Genomic DNA, 21,560 nt, shown 5'->3' on the forward strand with positions numbered 1-21,560 from the left:
GCTTTGTTCTATTGAATTAGAATTACAGTGCATTCACATATATTTTCTTCACTCCCTTTATAGCTACACAAATTAATCTAATCTCGTTAAGTGTCATAAGATCGAGGAACAAATTTCGATTTCTACCAGCTCAGAACCTCTGTATCTGTTTACCATGGTGGGTGGTTTTACGATAGTGGAAAACTGTCACATCATCTTCACTAGTCACCTTATTAAAATTAAGCAAAATACTAAATCAAATTTCAAAATCAAAATCAAATCAAAAAAATAAAAATTATTTTAGGAAATTTTAGAAAAAAGAAATGAAATGAATTAATTTTCTATTCATACTAGGGGGCGATCACAATTAAGGTCAGAATATTGTAGAAAGCAACAAATATATATATATATATATATATATATATATATATATATATATATATATATATATATATGTATATTTTAATTAATATGATAAATAAAAGTAAAGATGGCAGTTCGAAACTCCGGAAAGCTTAAAAAATTACATCAAAACGTCAAAAGAAAGTTACGATAGCCTACATCAGATAAAGGCGGGAAAAATTTACTAAATACAGAACTCCGAAACGGGGAATAAAATATGAAAAATTAATAAATAATGAAATCTGATGTCAGCAAAATAAATATTGATGCTAAATCAGGTATTTCATCGGGGGACTACACCTGACATAGCATCAACGGACTGCGTTTCCATACTTGCCCATAGTTATGCAAGAGAAAATTTATAAATGTAAATAAACAAATATATATAAAAAAAAAAAAAAAAAACGAAAAGGTATCTCTTACAAAGTATGGACAAGGTAGTCCCTACGCAGTATTATAATGAAAATATAATTAAGAGAAAAGGGTGAATATTATAAAAAGTAGAAGATTAAAAATATTATACCTGAAAATGGCGACGCGAAACTACATGAGGTCAAAACGATAGCTGCAAACAAAATAAATAAAACAGCTACTAACGAAAAAATAGATGACTAGTGACCTCTGTATCAGTTTTTAAGACAGTATTTTAAATATACAGAATAACTGATTACAGAATAACTGATTTCTGTAATCAGAAAAACTGATTACAGAGGTCACTAGTCATCTATTTTTTCGTTAGTAGCTGTTTTATTTATTTTGTTTGCAGCTATCGTTTTGACCTCATGTAGTTTCGCGTCGCCATTTTCAGGTATAATATTTTTAATCTTCTACTTTTTATAATATTCACCCTTTTCTCTTAATTATATTTTCATTATAATACTGCGTAGGGACTACCTTGTCCATACTTTGTAAGAGATACCTTTTCGTTTTTTTTTTTTTTTTTTATATATATTTGTTTATTTACATTTATAAATTTTCTCTTGCATAACTATGGGCAAGTATGGAAACGCAGTCCGTTGATGCTATGTCAGGTGTAGTCCCCCGATGAAATACCTGATTTAGCATCAATATTTATTTTGCTGACATCAGATTTCATTATTTATTAATTTTTCATATTTTATTCCCCGTTTCGGAGTTCTGTATTTAGTAAATTTTTTCCCGCCTTTATCTGATGTAGGCTATCGTAACTTTCTTTTGACGTTTTGATGTAATTTTTTAAGCTTTCCGGAGTTTCGAACTGCCATCTTTACTTTTATTTATCATATTAATTAAAATATACATATATTTACATTTGCATCCGTTGCTGCTGCTTTGCGCGCTTCGGTGCATTTGCCATATCCAGTTTATTTAACTCTCTGATGTTTTCTGCTTTTACTCTTTAATACTATCTTTTATATATTATATTATTATATATATATATATATATATATATATATATATATAGTTATAAATATAAATGTGCGAAATTTTACTAGAATGCTATTCTCCTTAATTTTTTTATACCCAAGTACCATCGACCATTAACTAATACCCTACCATGTGAAAGTGAACCGTGGAATGATATTAAGTACCAATTCTTGTCTATATACGATAGGCACTTTTTACTGACTGATGATACTTGGGTATACAAAATTAAGAACATAAATAGCATTCTAATAAAATTGAGAACCCGTATATACGGAGGAAAGGTAAAATGAAGATGGGGAGGAGACTTATGGACGAGGACGACGGATAGACAGAAAGCACCCAACGGCCATAATGAATATGTGTTATGTATTAATGAAAGTTGAAGAGAAAAGAAAAATGGGTATTATGAAATAAGCGAAAGGAGTTAGTATAGATATAGAAAAAGTAAAAAGTATAGATATTGAAAAAATAAAAAGCATAATCAAAAAATTACATTTTATGTATAAGATATATATAGATATATTAAAGATATATAATACATCTATATATATATAAGAATCAGTAAACAGCCCCTTTATAATCCAACAAAAAGGTTCAATAATGGGTAAAGCTGTCTATCTGGCTACCCTTGCTTCTTAAAAAGTAAATTTAGAGTGCGTCCTGGCGCGACTACCCCTCTGCAGACAGAATAATACAAGAACTGCAGCAGGAAGCTGGAAATAACCCAGTGTAAAACTTTCTTTGAGCTCTTTAAATACCAATAAAAAATTCAAGTACTGTGGACAGTTCAGCTTTCCTGTCGAAAATTATAAGTTTGGTACATAGATACGGTACTGGATGAATAGACGTTAAGCGACAAAAATCAAATTATATCAGTTTGATTCCTTCATAGAATGAAAGAGTAAAGAGAAGCAACAGATGGAGAAACTGTAGGATTATCTAATACTGGGAAAGAAGGATTCTACACTACACAAGCGGTACAAAGTTGCGGTTTACATCAGAGAAGAGATCAAATCTGGGTGCCTGCACATGGGCGTCCTTTGTTTTTTGGCAAGATGTCGAAATGGTATTTGGGCTTACTGACGAGGGTGGCACACGTTTGTGGGAGTCGAAAGAGACTCGCTTTGACAGGCGAGTCTCTTTCGGCGCAACCAGGAAGTGAGGCGTGCACCTGTCCTTGGCACAGTAACGACAGAAATTTGCCTAACTTCCGAAGAAATCACTGGCTTCAGTTCACCCCCTCCCTCTACCGGAAGAATGGAAATAAATTAAACTTCAATTTAAAAATGTATATCTTTATGGTCCTTTTTGGACTCGAGTCTCTTTCTTCGTATAAGAAAGTCGTCCAGGGGCGTTAAGCCAAATAAGCGAGGAGGCTCTGAAATAGGCCACCTTTCCTTCTCCCAGGCCAAAAACCATCTCGTCCAATACTCACGATAACGTAAGCAGTTTAATATTTATTTTAACACAAAGTGTATCAAGATTACACGATGTTCTAAACAAAATTTGTTTTTCGAGATAGTTGCTGAAATGACACCTAGTTTATTATTAATACAGCATTGAGATAAGGTGCGAATATACAGACGTACACCTACCAAAAGAGAAATATCCATTAGCAACATGATGTTTCGCTTATCTTAAGACCCCTGAAATAGCACTTTGTAGGAAAATGTGAAGCAAAATTGTTTTCCGTGGAACTCTGGTATCTGCAGCAAGAAATAAAAAGAAAATTTGAAGAAAGGCGACTCCGTAGTTGAGGGATAATTACCCTTCAGAAGAGAACTGAGAAAAAGGTGCTCACAATGAACCAGTGCCACGGAGATGTTATTTCGCTAAGTAATTAAGGATATGAATGCAGTACCATTTCCTAGGTACGCTAATTATCAATGTTTCCTGTTTAAACTCCCAGATTACAGGGTGTCTGAAACCGCTCTATTGGCAAATACACATTACGTATTTCCAACGGTTAGAAGACGCCTTTGAATTTTGGAAAAGGCGTCTTCTAACTCATTTCTTTTAGAAGGTAAAACACGCCCTAGAATTTTATCTCGAAATATACATTTATTTATTTAAAATAGATGTTGGAATACCATATTTAGTGAGCAGGAGCACTTATATCAATTTACGAGACGAAATATCCTCCCATATACGGTCCTCCGTAAACGAAATCGGGAAGAAAAATTTCTAATAATGACATTTGAAACACCAACTTGAGCTTATTTTGTTATTACGATATAAAGTCTTTCCCATAAACTATGAAATTAGAAACCATGAAACTATTACCATAAACGCGTATGAACCGTTCTTACTCACTGATAGTAAAAACTGTTCATACCCGTCCTTCGAATCAGCTTAAAGAAGTATAAATAAACTTGCAATTTTTCAGGAAATTTTAAACACGTTTGGAACAGATTAAACAAATTATGATTTGGGACGAGATTGGTTTCGTCACTGGAATAATTAAACAAAATCCCATTTTACTAAAGCCGCGCTCAAACTGGCAGTTAAGTCAAGTTTGGTAATTAATATTCGTACCAGGCAACCATACTCACTAAAACGATATAGAGGCAACTACTGGAGGACACGCACGTGCGAGCAGGCTGTAACATTATGTGAACATTTTCTTTGACGTTTTCATGGCATGAGTTGAAAATTTCAACTGCCATGCTAGAAATTTGCACATGTCGATTGTGGTCAGAAAAGAAAATGCTGCGTCTTTCCTCTCAGAGAGCAAGTCCCAAGCCATTGCATTTGGCTTATGCCTAAATCCGGTGTGGCTCCTCTCCACAGAAAAAGTGGAAACTTTTACTTCACGTGTCACGCCACATCTGAGACTTGTTTTCAGTGGTATTGGAGTCTCATTGGGAACAGTGGTGCATTTAGAGCAGCAACACCTGAGCTCAGGGGACCCCAAAAGGAAATGAGAAAATTACATAAAACGAATTACATTGCGTCATGACCAACTCGTGATGATGCACCAAGGATGGTGGGGTATGTAGTAAAAATCCTCCAAATCGTTCTTTTTTAATAACAAAATCCCAATTTGCATACGTTAAACCCCCAGTCTTGAGAAGGTTGAAGTTTACGAAAATGTTTAAACTATTTGTCATAAAATTTTATTAAAAACAATAAACTCGAAGAAATTGAGTATCAGCACAACCGCTCCTATAGAAAGTAACCAGTTAATCAAGACATTCACCTTCCACCTATGAGAATTAACTGTAAACATCGACAGTAGTCGGCAAAGAAAACTCGTAAGGTTTCTTATTTCGTAGTAATTGCAAAAACATATAATTGATAAAGTACTGTAAATTTAGGGAAAAGTAAATAAACATCGAAATCTCCTACAGTGTTATATGAGATGAGAAATAACAGTGCACTAATATTAGTCGCGAATGCCAACAAGCAAAAATATTTCATACGAAATCTCGCGTCATATTCAGTTTTCAGTGTACACGGCATAATATATCCATAACCCCGGGACAGACAAACATAAAGTACAATAAAGTACTTAAACTCACGTGTCATACTGTTTGCTCCTTCGATTTCAGGACAATCAGGAACTTTTCAAGAAGAACAAGTTCTATTGTCAAGGAACTTTTTGTAGACTATATCCGAAAGTTTATGACCGATAATCGTAAGGTAGAGGTAGTTGTTTAATGTTAATGTAATTTCGTATTGCAACGCCATCTAGCGAACCACTGATGCTCCAGATGCTTTAATTCTTTACTTTTAATTTTTTTTCTTGTTTAAATATGAATACCAAGCAAATTTCTTCAAACTTTATACAGGAACGAATGAATAGAATGCACAGTACTACCTAGGATTACAGCCCGCGGGCTTCTACTTTTTCAATGTGCTCATAATAGATAAATTTAGACAGCTTTATTATTAAAATAACTAAAATAATATATAATATCAAAGTTGTCATCTGAAAGGGGTTAAAATAAAAGAGAGGCAACAACCAAGAATGGTTGTGTGTTTTATTTTTAATCCCTTTCCTATATGCAGATTATAGAGGTGAGTCGTTTTAATAAATAAACTTTCTAAATATATATTTTATTAATATAAATATAACTATTAAAAGATGAGTAGTTTCCTTTTGTGCCTAAAGGTACAAAACCTGTTCAAGCAACTCTCGTTTCGGATGGGAGACAAAGCTCATATTTCTTCTAATGCTCATTAGTCAACCAGACGCCATATCTCTTCCGTCCGTGGTGCGCAACAGATACAGATAAACTCATTTTCGCTGCCTTTTTTTTTCTATTAATTTCGTTCTACTGCGTTTTTTTTTTTAATTCATTCATAAACATTCTACCACTCACTAGCTATTTATCAGAAATAGAAGAGCTCGTAATGAGCATTTATAAAATGGACAAAAGCAAAAAAAATCAATGAACATTTATTGTCTGTTGATTGCCTTAACGAGTTTTGCAAAGTATTTGCCTCACACCCCACAACAGTGGCTCTCTTCTCCCTTTCAATTCTTAACTTCTTGCATAATGGTTATATTTTATTTCCCCCGATGTCTTCGATGTGTCTCGTCCTCGCCCCTTCCCCATCCTCTGCTTCGTTTTCCTCGGGGGAAAAATTCTATCGCTTAGGAAACCGTGGGCTCATTATCGGTGCTTCACCCTCTTTGAGTCTGCCACCCAGTTATGAGATAAGTGAAGATATTTATCAATAGCGGAACCTATGACTGATATTTTGTCACTCGCCACCTAATTGAATATCATCGATGAAGCCAGAAACCAATTGAGGCCTTTTCAAGCGGAACTCAACGGTCTCACAGGTGAGATGGAGTTTCATTTCAGTGTCATTATGAAAGTGCGTGTTTCTTCCAATGCAAATTTCGGTTTGTAAGCTATTCTCACAAAAGGACACGGTGTAATATTCTTAACGTATTTGTAGCTATTCTAGGATAATCCCAACGATAGATTTGTATAGCATTGCGTAATAGTGGCTAAAGAAGCGGTTTCGATATGAGAACTATCACTCTATCTACCATCCACTCTCTGTTTCCTTTCTACAGTAGAAAAAATGCTTTCGGCAATATCTCAAACATCCCAAGTATTAGATAAATAGGACTTTACACTGAAGCACTTTAATGTGCAGTAATTACATTTTAAAGAATAAATTTTAGTATTAGTATTAATAATGGCAGGTTAATGCAAGGAAGCCAGGCTTATTTAACAATAACCTTAAAGAAAATCGCGCGGTTTCACCAAAATATCTGACCAGCAATTCCCTAAATTTATATAAGTCCTACAAGATTAGCTGATAATTTATTTCAGCAGTTAATAACATTTTCGCTAAGAGAGAATCCTACCTTATAAGTATGCTTCTTTACATCAATAACTGAACTTGTTAGTCTTTCTTTCATTTTTTTCCAGCAGATCCATATCCTTCCTGAAATGAGGATTCCAAACCTGTATTCAATAGTCCAGATGAATAGCTAACCAAACCTAAACGCTTCTTTTTCTCTACCAGCAAAACCTGTTATGCCTTCGTTAATAAATATTAGAAACAAGAGGGGAAACTCCTAAACCATTTATAACTCCACTAGAGATGCTGGTACAGTCAAAATAATAGCTATTTATAACCACCCTTTTTATGTTTATAGACAGTTAATGATCTCTGTATAAGAATTATAGTTTCTCCTATCAGGGGTAGGAGAAGTAGAAAGGTCAGGGAAAGTACAAACCTTTCTAAGTTCTCCCTCCCGTCCCATCCTGCGTTAATACGAATGCCTTGTTTAATTGAATAGTTCATCAGTATGCTGAGTTCATTCAAGGAGTTAGAAAAGAGAAATGAGAGGTTAATCTATGACGTGTTATTAAGTCAACATGTGAAGCATCACAGGTTAATGGAGCTTAGTTCTGATTACTGCGTATATTCATAAAATTAAGAAGTTGCTAGTTAGTATCATGCTCTCTTTAGTACAAAATAAAGACTCTTGCAGTCACATATAAGTTACGAAGCCAAAAAACAAGTGATGAACAAAGCTTAAATGATGTTAGGTTTAACGGAATTGAAATTGGATTGGCAAAATTCCAAATTATACATTACATTGAAATAATTACAAAGTTAATGATGGTTCTAATGATGTCGATAAATATATTCTCACAACGGTCCAAATTAATCGGGCTTTTATGTAAATAACAAGTTAGGCGTCACAAAAGAAAATGCCAAAGAAAGTTAAAAAATCCCCCTCATTGGGTAAACAACTATCCATGTGTACATTAAGACAAAATGTTCATCAATAGTGATGCGTGAGGCTGAAATAATTCTTTATAGATTCAAATCTCTGCTCAGTCTTTTTATTCGGAAAAATGAAATTCATTTCTCCTATGATAAAAATTTCTGAAAGCGTATGTGTGTGAAACTTGTTTCCCCTGGTGTGTGTGTGTATTATGAAAGAAAAATAAAAACAAAAGGAACTGTGTCCATATCCTTTTGTTCAGAACACCTTTCTCATATTAAATTCGAATTCTTTACAACGATTTAAACGATCAACGTCAGCGTACTTTTCCGGATGCCTTCTTATTGCATGTTCAGACTACCTTAAGTCAAGCGTATGCAATTAAACACGAATTATGATAACCTTTTTCAGAATACGTTGGCAAATCTTCAGCGTGGGCAGAAAGCAACATTTAAAACAACATTTTATTTTAAAAGAATGCTGCATTTAAAAAAAAAACAAAAAACATTTATTAATTTATGAAGTATAAAACAAAAGTGTCAATCGGTATCTGAAACAAGATCCGTTCTAGATCGAGTATTTTTCGATTTTAAATTCTCAATATAAATGCAGTAACTTTAAATGTCTGGAATTTTTAATGATAAAATCCTTGTGCAATAACCTTGAGAAATAGCGCTTGTAAACAGAGAGGACATTTTTTTTAAAGGTTAGGATGCGCGCTTGAATAGCCACGGATGCAAAAATATTTGCTGATGCCATACAGACAACGTTAGATGGTTCAGAAAACTGGATGTTTAATGCTGGGAGGATATAAGACAAAGATGAATGGTTTAATAATAACCATAAGCAGAGTGGAATTGATTCATGCAGTAGCTTGGAAAGCAGTAGGGATTACAAGGTTTTCGGCGGAGGGATCCTCATGGAACATGCAAATGCTGGTGTGATATAAGCAGTGGGAAAACAAAAATGAAAGTAGACAAATGTTACAAGCCAGATGACAAGGATGACTATAATGAACAGATACATAGAAACAGAGTTGGCTAGCAAACAAGAATGTTTTATTATGTAAAATTTAACTTTTCAGATATTGACTGAATTTGTGGGTTATCAGGAGATAATTTAACGCATATTAAGAATTTTAAAATAAAGGAACCACTAGGTGGCAGTGAATATAGTGAATTGATGTTGAATTTATTTAAAGATATTACCTACTACAAAATGCTTTCTCTTTACTAAGAGTAAAGGAAAAGGATTTGTTTTCGGAAAAAAAAAGGTGATTGGCTTTAGGCATTGCTTTAAATTCTTTAAGCGGAATCAACCAAGTGATGTTCTTAATTAATGCAGATACCAAAAATATTCAGGAAGTAATTCAAGAGGCTACTTAGTCTTTTTGTATACGAAGAGATATTTTTTTGAGGTTTAGATCAAAATGGATGTCAGATGGATTAATAAGCGGCAGAGAAGAAAAATGCATAGGAAGAATATAGAGTATCTGGGGAAACGAAAACATGCAGAAGGTATAAGTTAGTGTGCAATTAGTCATTCGTGAGATTAGGCTCGTTAAGCCACACTATGATATTCGTTCAGTTTGTCAGCGACATGGAATCATCAACAGGATGGTAAAAGTACTAATGATCTTCTACTGGTTGCTGACAAACTGAATAAATATTCGGCATTCTAATTCACGGTAACTCCGCGCAAGTAGCACAGTGGTTATTATCACCGTCCTCCCCGCACCGGGTGGAAAAGGCCCGGTTTCAAATCCCTTCAACGATGCGAGGATCGTTTATGGGCTTTTGTCACTCCATTGCTGAGCTAGTCGGTCTCGGGCAGATGAGTTAGTTCTCGGGAGGCCCTAATGTTGCTTTATTACTAATTCACATGGTAAGTTTTTAGAGACGGAGTTAGCAGACGTTGATTGGGAGTTAATGATTTCATGAAAACTGAATGGGAGAGGAATTGTTTCAGCTAAAACTGAACAAAGCCAAATTACATGCTTAAAGCTGAAAGCTTGAGTTATTCCTTTGTTGATTTCCTTTCAATATAATCCTCTTATGGGGAAACTAAACATTTCGCTACTCCTTTAGTTAGAATACTTTTTTTACTTACAATAAATTAATTAAATTATTGTATATCTTGTTATAACAAGATTTTCAATAATTTGATAACATCTGTTTCTGAGATCCTCCAAATTATGTCGTGGTATGAGCGTGATTTTATGAGATAGATAAAAATGCGCTCTTGGACGTGACTACCCTGCGGGTAGAACGTACAACCGCTTTACAGATAAGAGAAGAACATTCCGAAGAAAAGTAATTTGAAATGTCACTCGGTTAGTAATTTTAGTGTTCTGTTAGCATTCAGTTGTGTAACTCAGCGTTTAAACTCTAATAGATTATAATTAGTCTTAGTTCCAAAAGAAGGGGTGTCGTATTTTTTAGTAGGGAGGTAAATGTATTGGAACGTAGACTTATACCTTTCTCGTCCAGTACTGAATATAAACCTATTTTCATTGAGGAGGTTGGTAAATATTAATTTCGGAAGTGGAGACCGAATGCTCTTTCCCGGGTAGACCATTGAATTCAACGCTTTGGAATACAACTCAGTTTTGAAATATTTCATGTTAAATGAAGAAAGTAAGTCGAAAAAATTACCATCATCATTTTACAAGAAGGGTTTTGACAAATGTGTGTTGTTGGTTTTCACCTAGCCAGGTTATAAATAGTCTACGAGAGTTTAAGTTAAACAATCAGAAATAAACCGAAAACAAGAGACTGAGGAAAATTATCCTTAATTTGGCAAGAGTACAAACATGCCAAAATCAAGCTGGTTGTTTTGTATTTAACAAAAGCAAACTAATATTAGTATTAGTAGTGGCAAATAATGCAAAAAAGCAAGCTTGTACAACATTTGCCTTCAGCCTCCCCCAGAAAAACAACTCACCTGAGTTGTCCCTCCTTTCTAATAATATATCTAATTCTTCATTAAATTTGTTCTAACTACCCATTTCCACAACGCCAGATGGGAGTTTGTTCCAACAATCAACTAACTGCTGTAAATTTCCGCACATCTATCCTGCAATCATTCTTCCTTCATTTGAATTTATGCCCCCTCATGTGCATAGTCTGAGCAAGAAGAAGGATGCCATCAACAATGAACTTACTCAATCAATTTAAAGCCTTAAATACCTCAATCAGATCAACTCGCAGGTGTCTTCTCTCCAGACGCTGCAATTTTCAGAACTGAAGCCTTTCCTAGCAAGAGCATCCTTTTGTTTCCCTCACTAATCTCGTTGCTGTTCTCTGCACCCATTCCAACAGATCTATACTGAGCAAGTTAGCCTATGTGTTTCTGGATGTTTGACTCTAGAACAATATGAATGTGAAACTGGAAAAAGAATAGATACTGTTTATACTTAAAATCAGAGTTCGGTATATTTGCTGGTTCATCCCAAGAAAATGTCTTCATCGACTAAAAGCAACAAAAATCAAATTGGAAACTGCAATACCTTTATGCAGGCATTTATTCTTTCTTAAATCTAACAGCTACCGCAATTTTAGAGCAATAATATTGTTTCCCAGTTTTCACCAATGTCTTGTAATATATAAGGGATTACATAAAAATAATTGAATTTATTTATTTTTAATTTGTGCTTCAGAGTGACCATATTGAGTCAAAGAAGTTTACAAAAAGAAAAAGTGTAATATGCCGTATTTAGAAGCCACATGAGCTCGAATCATGGTCAACTCGATCACGTGCACTACTGCATACACGCTTTGGCCACTCGGCTGCGTTAGGCCAGATGAATCTGTGGTTCCCATACCATATGGAATCTTAAGTATTTTAAAGAATTGTTCTCGTAGTAAATATTTCAGTTTTAAAGTGATCAGGCTCTTGAGTCACGATCTAAAAGGCTATTTATAGGAATATAAGTAGTCCAGCCCATTGGCACTGCTCATAGCATTAATAAATCAACGTTGCTTGTAGTTATTGCACTAAATACTCCATCTCGTATTATAACCACACCACTAACAAATCTCTTCTGCCCATATTCGTAATTTATTATTCTTCTCCTTTCAAAGTGATTCGTAGTAGTGCCCATAGAGATTCGAAGTACTTTTTATGATTTTTCATTTATTGGTATCAAGATGCGTGTAAAAATGTAAAATACTTCTGCTCAGTTCTCCTATTATTGCAATGATTCTTTAAAACCAAAAATCTAGAAGAAAGCAAATAACAAGACATTTCTGCTGGCTACTTTTCTTTGTAGCTCAGCTGAAGGATAACAGAATTACTGATTGATCCATTCATATGGAGAGGCATTGCTCTAATGTAATTTTAATATTAACTGTACATAACATACTTCGTTACTGCAGTCCCATATAATCCTTTATAATTTTCAGTCCTTACATAATTTCTTATAACAATAATTTCATGTTTGCTGTTCCGGTAAATCCATGAAACCACATACCATTAAAGAATTAAATCACATAACATTAAAGTCCTGAAAAATATCCAGATTGACTTCAACACATCATAAACACATCTGTATCCGCAATGGATTCATTAAATGCTCGAAAGAATTGTCACCGTAAGCAGTATAATCATACAATTCCTAAAATGAAGGACAGCAAAATCTAATACTAGGATAGAAGTAGGAAGAATACAGTCCGTGAAGCAATTTAACCTGGCTGACGGTGATACTCAGATATCATTAATAATGATTCCATCAGAGTTCGAAACAATTTTAACTATAACATGACATTACCGATGTGTATGATGAAGGGAAAGTTTTTGTCCATTCCGAGCTCAGTCCATGTTCACGTTGACATCTTAGTATTAGTATTATTAGTGTCAAATGATGGAAGAAAGCAAGCTTATACAGCAGCACCCTCCTCCCCCCCAAAAAAACCTTCCCATTTTACCTATCCATCCTCTACTATAGTTTATTTAGTTCTTCCTTGAATTTATTTCAAACTACCCACTTCCACAACACCAAATGGAAGTTTGTTCCAGCAATAAAACCATCCACTGGCTAAAAAGACAAATTTCCGTACATCTATCCTGCAACATTTCTTCCTCAATTTGAATGTATGCTCCCTCATGAGCATAGTCTTACTCAATCCGTTCAATGCCTTAAACGCCTCAATCAGATTCACCTCGCAGGTGCCTAGTATCCGGACGCAGCGATTTGCAGAACGTTATGAAAAAGCCCGTAAGAATTCCTCTCATTATCGATGACTGGATACGAATTCAGCCCTTTTCCAGCCGGTGAAGGAACCGAAGTGTGAAAGTTCCCTTCGTGGAGAGTGTAGTAGCTCTACCACTGTTTTTTCTGATATTTAAGGCTGGCTCCAGAAGATAATATTGTGGTCTGATTTTTTCTGTTTTGAAACAAGCATATTCTGCGTTAGAAAGATAGCTAAAATTATAAAAAAATACTTCATTTCAATTACACTTTAAGCTTAATGAAGTGGTATTCTTTGATTTTTTTTTTAATTCTTAAAAGATGGAGATAATTTTGTTTATGTAATTATAACAAACATAAGGAGCAGGAACAGGTTCTTCGTTAACACGAATGATAGAGTAATATATTCAATAGAAAAACTGAATATTATATGGGATAAAAAAGAGGATTGCGTTGCTGGGTGCTATAGAAAAGCAATCGGTTATTAAGACAATTCGTTGAGTTGCCATTAAATATTCAAAATGCAATAAAGGGGAGAAATCAAGTAGGAACACCCAGAAGAAACATGTGGATACATTACATGGATCAAGAATACAACTGATGAACGTATTATAAACTCGGAAACCTGCAGCAAAAGCCTTCTTAACGCCATCTATTTACTGGGCTGTATTTTCCATGGTTTCTAAATGTCGTTCCAGATACATCAATTCTAAGACTAGATTTAATGCTAATGTAAATAAAAGTGTTCGAAAGGAATAAAGTGTTCGGTGCTGGAATTAGGAACAGCTAACTTCGAAAAATATAAATAAAAAAAGTAGAGCGGAGAGAGCGAGAGAGAGAAAGAGTAAAGGAAATGACGAGCCAAAGATGGGAGAATGTTTCAGATGTGAAAGTCTAATGGGAAGTACCGCTCATCTCCATAAAACTTGAGAAAAAATAGTCAAATTGTTGAAAACCAGTTGGGAAAATCTGAAGAAACGATAGAGATACAGTAAACGGTGGCAAGCAGAATCGTAAAGGACATATCGTGGACATATCCTACGAAAATTATGAGAACTTAATGATAAAAAGAAGGAACACAAATTTGATAAGGCAAAGAAGAAGATTACTTTCAAAATATCAAAAACTCCTGGAAATAAGAAGTACTGTTATTCTTAGTAGCCTAGGAATAGACTATTCTTAATCTATTCCTGGTTTTTGGGAGCGATCATGACAATCTGTTCTTAGAACAGTCTATAATCTAGAACAGGGTTTCCCAAACTGGGGGTCCGTAGACCAGTTCCAGAGGGTCCGCGAAACGTTCAGAAGGTGTATCAAGTAATATGTGTTTATATATATATATATAGGGGTCCGCAAACTTTTTTATTTTTTTATTTTTGAAGAGGTCCGTAGAACTCAGTAGTTGGGAGCAGCTGATCTAGAATATCCCATTTCCTATTCCTATCCCTTTTAGCTAAAAAATTGTTAATTACTGGAATAAGAACCTCTTGTTGAGGTTGACAACCTGGGGACAATTAAAAGTCAACCGGAGAGATATATCCATGAGGAGGAAAACACTTAGGTAGTTTATTATTATTTATTTTTATTTTTATTTATTATTTTTTTTGCTGGTGCAACAAAAGCCTGAGTTTCCTTGCATCACATGGCCAGTAGTAATAAGCAGCACTACAAGTTCATTGCTATTTTCAAAATGATGCGAAGAAACAAGCTCCTATGGCATTAACCAGAACAAAAATATATATATAATAATAACCTTTACCCACTTTATTTGCCCATCTCTTCTAGTAATTTATCCATTGTTTCTTTAATTTTTTCAAGCCTTTTACTTCCAAAATTCTGCGTGGAAGTTTATTCCCCCAAAAAATTCAATTATTCTGGCTTTCGGTAAACTTCCACACATAATTGTTTTTGTTTATAATCACGGATAGTCACATTGAGTCAGAGGAGTTACTGCAATCATTCTGTTTAAATTTATGTGGCAGTGTGTGTTCCTGTATATCAGTGGTTCCCAAACCTTTTCAGCCACCATAAACTTGGGTCCATAAACTCATCCCCAGTGCCCTTACCCTAAAAAAGCATTATCCAGACTAGCGGTTTGCACCAAGAAATATAACAACACAATAAAATTGAAAACAGTAACAATTAATTGCACAATTATTCAAAATCCAATTAAAACTTTTTAGTTTAATTAATTCAACAAAATTTACGAATTTATCCAATGATACCAGCTTTTTAAAGTCTGATAGTCATTTAGGAAGAGTCTTAGATACCATACTTAGTAACTACTTTGCTGTTCAATAATTTCTTAATGTGATGGATGTGCTCGATGAAGTGATGCCAGTTTTCAAAGTATGGTTTAAAGTCACTTTGCAGGAGTCTTAAATCACGTTTAGTAATCTAGAGTCGATTTCTTTGCTTGGAGAGAAATTGGATGACCACACCGAAACCAGCATAAAATATTTTCTACATAACTACTTACCAAACATGCACAATCCTTCACCTACCACAGATGTACTGTAACTAATTTATATTAAAATCAGTAGCTATTACCTATATCAGTTGCTATTACCTATAGTTGGCTATCTTGTGACAACTCTGAATCGTAAATGCAAACAAAGTGACCAAATGAAACAACTTTAAAAGAGATAAAGAGCAGTAAAACGTAAAATACTCAGCGAGGAAGGTGTTTCGCCCTAGGTTCTAGCCTGGTAAATCATAAATAAGCGATCAACGCGCATGGAGAAGTCTCATCTCCTCGAGAGCACCCCGGCCTTCCCCTTGCCTCTTAGCACCCTAGGTAATCCCACCGTCCCCGGGGGGTATCTCCCACTTTGGAAACTACTGCTGTATTACCCCAGGAGCTCACATCTGGTGAGTATGGGCTTGGCACACTCAGGGTCCTGAACTCAACTCGATGTCATCATTCTTTTTTTTCTTGGTGATTCCCTTCTACTTCACTTCAGACTCTTGTTTTCTCTCTCTCTCTCTCTCTCTCTCTCTCTCTCTCTCTCTCTCTCTCTCTCTCTCTCTCTCTCTCAGGGTAATTAAAAAACAAGTTTTTTTTTGGCTGACGCAGCATAAACCTCAAACTTCTTCACCATATAGCTAATAATAAATCATTGACAAAACTATCCTTATGAACTGTGCTATAAATTGATCTGCACTGCTCAAAGGATTTCATGGCAGACTGCAAAATTATCCTTTTTCATAATCCTGATACCCAAATGTAATACTGTACCTGCATTTATCAATATGAAATCTCAATTGCAATTTTTCAACCCATCAGAACATTTTATTTAGATCTTGTCGAAATATCAGACCCTGATTAATATCATTAAACTTGAAATACATCAATATCATTAATTAATATTAAACCCAGTAAGGAGCTCAACACCACCCAGTACAACCGCGCTCATCACATTAGCCCAGAAGAGAGGTAGATATTTATAACTTATCTTTGTCCCCTTCCACTTAACCTCATCCATAGTAGTAATTGTGCCCTGATGTTACACTACCCCAGTTTATACAAAAATCGTTCGTGTGTAACAGAATCAAAGCTTTTGCTGAAATCTAAGCATATGATGTTAAAACTGTTCTTTGCATTAATTATGTAGTGGTAAAATAATAGTAGCTAACTAGTATCAGTGATACATGATCTTCCCTTTAAAAAAAGTCATGCTGTGATTGCATTGTAGCTCCATTATTCAAATATTCTTGTATTATTATTTGTTTAAGTATGGAAGCTGTAATTTTCCTTAGCACAGAAGCCCAATTTATAGGTCTACTGTTACTCACTTTACTCTTCGAACCACCCTTACAAATAGGAGACATTTACACATCTCTAAACTGTGGACACCTCCTGAATCGAAAGCTGCTCTCATTATTATAGCTAGCTAAGGGTTTCGGTACCTCTTTTTGTTGTTATTTTACTATAACTGGATAAAATGCATCGGTTTCAGGTGCTTTGTTTACTTTTAGCTTCAACAATTGGTTTTCCAGCTTGCTTTCATTTATCATAAATTCATTTAACTCCAAATCTGTATTTAGATAAACATCTACTCTCCCCACCCCAAAAAACACCATGTGTGAATGCAGCTAATTAATATTTGTTCAACTTATCGGCAATACTTATATCAATCATATTCAATGGATCATGTGGTCCATCCCTTTGCTTCTAGCGTTAAACATAAGATATTAACTTTTATTTCCATCTCTTATCCAAGACGTCTCATAATCTGCCTTAGCATGTCCATCCCCACTGATTACACACTAATTTATACTTACTGTAGGTTTCTGTGTCCCCTGACAATTTACAATTATGCAAAAGTCTCAGCTTTGCAAGTCCGCAAGGAGTTTTACTCAGCTGTCTGTCTAATTTATAAGTGGTAGAGGTTAGAATTTTGCAGTGATGTTTGTTGTGAATAGGAGACAAATCTTGTGTTTTATTCCATTCACTACATAAAACAATAAAACCGTTCATTACAAATATAACTTCTTCGCAGATAGGTAGCGCAGTGGTTATAATCACCGTCCTTCCCCACATCGGGTAGAAAACGCTCTGGTTCTAATTCCATCAATGACGCGAGGAACTTTTATGGACTTTTTTCACCACGTGGCTGAATTAGTCGGTCTCAGGCAAGAACAGGAAAATTGTTTTTTTCCTGCAACCGGGTTTTGCGTCCAGAAACAGATAAACCGACCAGAGGACAGGTGCAATTCACAGACATAATACATATGGATGAAGCTGTTCTCGGTTTCTATAATATGACAATTCAATTTAATTAGAAATATAAGGATAATTATTTTCCCATGGACCTGTACATTTTCAAACGTGTCGTCACTGAATATGACAATATGTCATAGAGTTTCACAATATATGAGATAATTTGTGTGATTGATATGCTCGAAATTTTTGTAGTAATGGCTGACTTTTTCGAAGATTTAGGATGTATTTAATTTACATTTTGTAATGATAATACAAATTATTTAAACCTCGGAGTTTTTCTTTTTAGCATGTATGTGTTCATAAAGATTCTTTTAGCGAATAAGGATGCAATGGATCAGATTTTAGATATTTTTCAGCTAGAGTGTTTCCTCAGTTCTGCTCAAAAAAAAAAGTTAAAAGATTCAGGAATTTTCTACCTGGCACCTATCAGCAGAACTACATTTATTGAGTTGTGCATAAATTCTCATGTTCTTAACCTAATTTGGATTGGTCTGATAACCAGTATACGATTTCTAGTATCCATATCATCCCTTATTAACTCGCAAAGGTATCACGAATCCAAGTAATCGCCAAGAAAGGTTCATTCCGCGACTTTCATTCAATTCAATCTACCATTCCATTGTTCATTCAATCGACCAGTAGCTGACTTTGGACTTGATACTTCCTTTCAGAACTCAATGATCGTTGGTTGAATTTTATTCGATTCGGAACTGAGACTGCGTAATCCTTTTGTGATCTATTCAAGTGAATCGAGTTCAGTAGGAGTCCAATTCCCTACACTGATGATTACCCTGTTGGGACAGACCTTGCCGAATTGTTTCGTGGATGAAGTCAGAATAAAAATGGTGAAATATCAAATTGGTTAAACGCATCCACACTGTCTGAAATACTCTATTCTGCATAGCTTCATTTAGCTATTTATTTAAATAGTTATTTATGTAACTTTTTTCCCTTTTTGGGCCCCTTTCCGAACTGCATCACAAGTTACGCCACTGTACATATATATATACACACACACACACACACACACACACACGGTCGTTTACAGAAAATCAGGAGCGTACATTACAAGATTCTATCTTAATTATAAATTTGAACAGTTCTGAAAGGAGCTTGGGTATAATTCACCAATGCGTAAACAAATTGGCCAGTTATACCTACTTTTAGTAATAGTTGTTGAAGGGATAGATGTCCAGGTCAGAGCTGTTCAGGTTCTGCCGTGGTTTATTTAGCATCACTGATCAGAAAGAGAGCACGGGCCAGTGGCACTTGTCACCAATCAAATAGCCCATTTAGGTCTTTAATAGTGAGGTTTGCTGGTTGGGCCAGTAATTAAAATCCCGAGATGAATATTTATTGTAGAGCACACGCTGAAACCCACCATGTGTGGAATTTCGCTCTAAGAGGCTAAGACTGGCCCAATTTTATGAAAAAAAAAAAGCGAGTATAAAGTCTTGGCTCACTTCGTTCTTATGAATGCGCACTTTATAATTCTCTGATTGATTTGGATCAGCTCCTGGCTGTACAAATTGCTACAGTGCAATGTCTCGTGAACGACTGTATTCTTGTGAAGTGAAAAATTGGCTAAGCTCCCTCCCTCCTTTCGTATTACAGAAATAAGTTATTGCTAAAACAAGGACGGAGGCGTTTCGTCTCCTTTGTCCAGCTAGACGGCATGAATTTGTCTCCCGCCATGCTCCTAACGATACTCACCGGGTCGTCCGACACACCTGGTAAATTATTTATAGGCCACGGCGCGAAGCACGGGGACTACGCGAGTCGTCCCTTTAAAGTGATAGTTGCGGTGAGTTCGCGTGTGTCAGACCAGTCTCTTCCCCTCCCCCTTCCCCTCTCCCCTTCTCAAACGTACGAAACTGTTTTTACGAAGCGACGAATACTTTATTGCCCGTTTCGCGACACCGTACTAAGACATAATGGGGTGTATCTTACCTGAAGACGGCCGGTCCGAGTACCTGGTGCAGTATACCCAAGCGGGCCACAAAAACGAACCTTTCTCGTCCACACAACGATCAACCTCGGCAGTATCCTGACTTCCGTCCACGCCCTGCTCGCTGCCCTTCGCCGCCCGACCGAAGTCAGGCGACAAGATCCTCTCGATAGAGAACTTTAACCCAGATCCTGTCCTCCGTAAGGGAGACGTAAGTTCTGTGTTAGCTACGAGCGGGCCGTCGCGGGACGCACTGCCGTTTGGGCAGGTGATTGAGATGGGCCCCTGGCGCTTAGGCTGGCGTCTATTGGATGGCGGGAATTCCTCTGTACCCGGGGCCATGGCCGTGTACACCAATGTACAACGGGCGGGAACACTGAGGCTGGCTCACCGTTTTGATGGTGCTCTGCTCCCTCGGTGCCCACACAAAATCACGGTAACTGTGGAATATCGGCGCGTTGTTTACGGCACACCTCTTACGTGCCGCTTCTAATTCTGCGGGTGAGTGAGCTTTATAGATCCGCTCTGGTATCTGCAAAGTGCGAATCCCCGATTTTCAGTTGCGGCGGACAGCGGACTAGCCGTACGACAAAAGGTAACTTCCGTGGGCACATGCGTCGGCAAAGTACAAGGGAATTTTTGCGGTTTTTATTTACTGATTTCGGCGGTATCTAGGGAGTAAACCTCCACCATAACTACATTCGACAATCGTGCCATCCCCGCATTTAAAGGCCAAACACGACCCACCAATCAGAGAGCTGGAAACACGCCACCATAGCAACCACAGTCGCTATATTTCCGTTGGCGGGCAGGCGACAAGTGGACTTCGCGCAGGAGATAAACACGTTCTAGGATGGATTCCCCACATCACTTCGGAGCAAGGTATTGTTGGAATGTCCGCTGGGCGGTCTCCAGCCGTGGGAGGTCTTACATTAATACCATCCCATTTACGGCAGGCTGGTATAATATAGGGTTTAGGACACATACCGTACCGGGAGGTTGCATCGAAGCCGTAAGGCGGTGGGCACCCCTTACTTCCATTACGCGACACACACAGCATGAGAACGTATAATAATTTCGAAGCATTTTTCTCTTCTTTCCCCGGGCTGAAATTAGTGGGGGAGGGGAGAGGGAGAGCCCTAAATGAAGTCTGTCCAAGTCATTTTAGACACGGTTAATAAATACAAATTCGTCCCAATTGTAATGTTGGAAGAAGAAGAAGACAACGAAGATTTACAAATGTTTTACTGATGCTGGAACTTTTGTAAAATTCCTCCTTTGGAACAAAGATCAAGTTGCTCCCACGGAGGTAGAGTTTGATGGTCAAATTTATGTGTACATCGATTACCCATCGAGCTCGTAAAGTGTAGCATATCAGTTACATCAATTCCCTCTCTCATCTGTTTGGGATTTTTCCTCAACATTATTTCTTTAAATCATGGATAGATTTAAAGAAGGTGATGAAGTTCCATGAAACCCCTGGCATTGCTGCTGTGAAGGGTCTATTGTATATACCATGTTTGTATACAATAAAGATTATATATATAAATACTGTTAAATTTTGGCAGCGAATTGGCCAAAATTCGGGGATGAAAAATCGGAGTTTCCAAGAGTTTCTTCGTTTCTAAACTACAATAAAACACTATTAAGAGCACTCCTGATATCGAATTCGGTCACTATATAAAAAAAAAAAAAAAAAGTTCCTAAA

General features: G+C 36.2%; 1 protein-coding gene across 1 annotated transcript in view; it reads right to left on the reverse strand.

The window, feature by feature from the left end:
- LOC150089858 (homeobox protein engrailed-1-B-like) overlaps nucleotides 1-20,194 on the reverse strand; it is a 98,382-nt gene extending 78,188 nt beyond the window's left edge. Inside the window, exon 1 of the mRNA XM_090390113.1 lies at nucleotides 19,855-20,194. Within this exon, the coding sequence (XP_090246239.1) occupies nucleotides 19,855-20,194 (340 nt within the window). The remainder of the gene's footprint in view (nucleotides 1-19,854) is intronic.
- Between the last annotated feature and the right edge of the window lie 1,366 nt (nucleotides 20,195-21,560).

Source organism: Mastigoproctus giganteus, chromosome 2 (assembly GCF_048544385.1).
Source record: "Mastigoproctus giganteus isolate SK-2022 chromosome 2, ASM4854438v1, whole genome shotgun sequence".
In the NCBI taxonomy this organism is placed as follows: Eukaryota; Metazoa; Arthropoda; class Arachnida; order Uropygi; family Thelyphonidae; genus Mastigoproctus; species Mastigoproctus giganteus.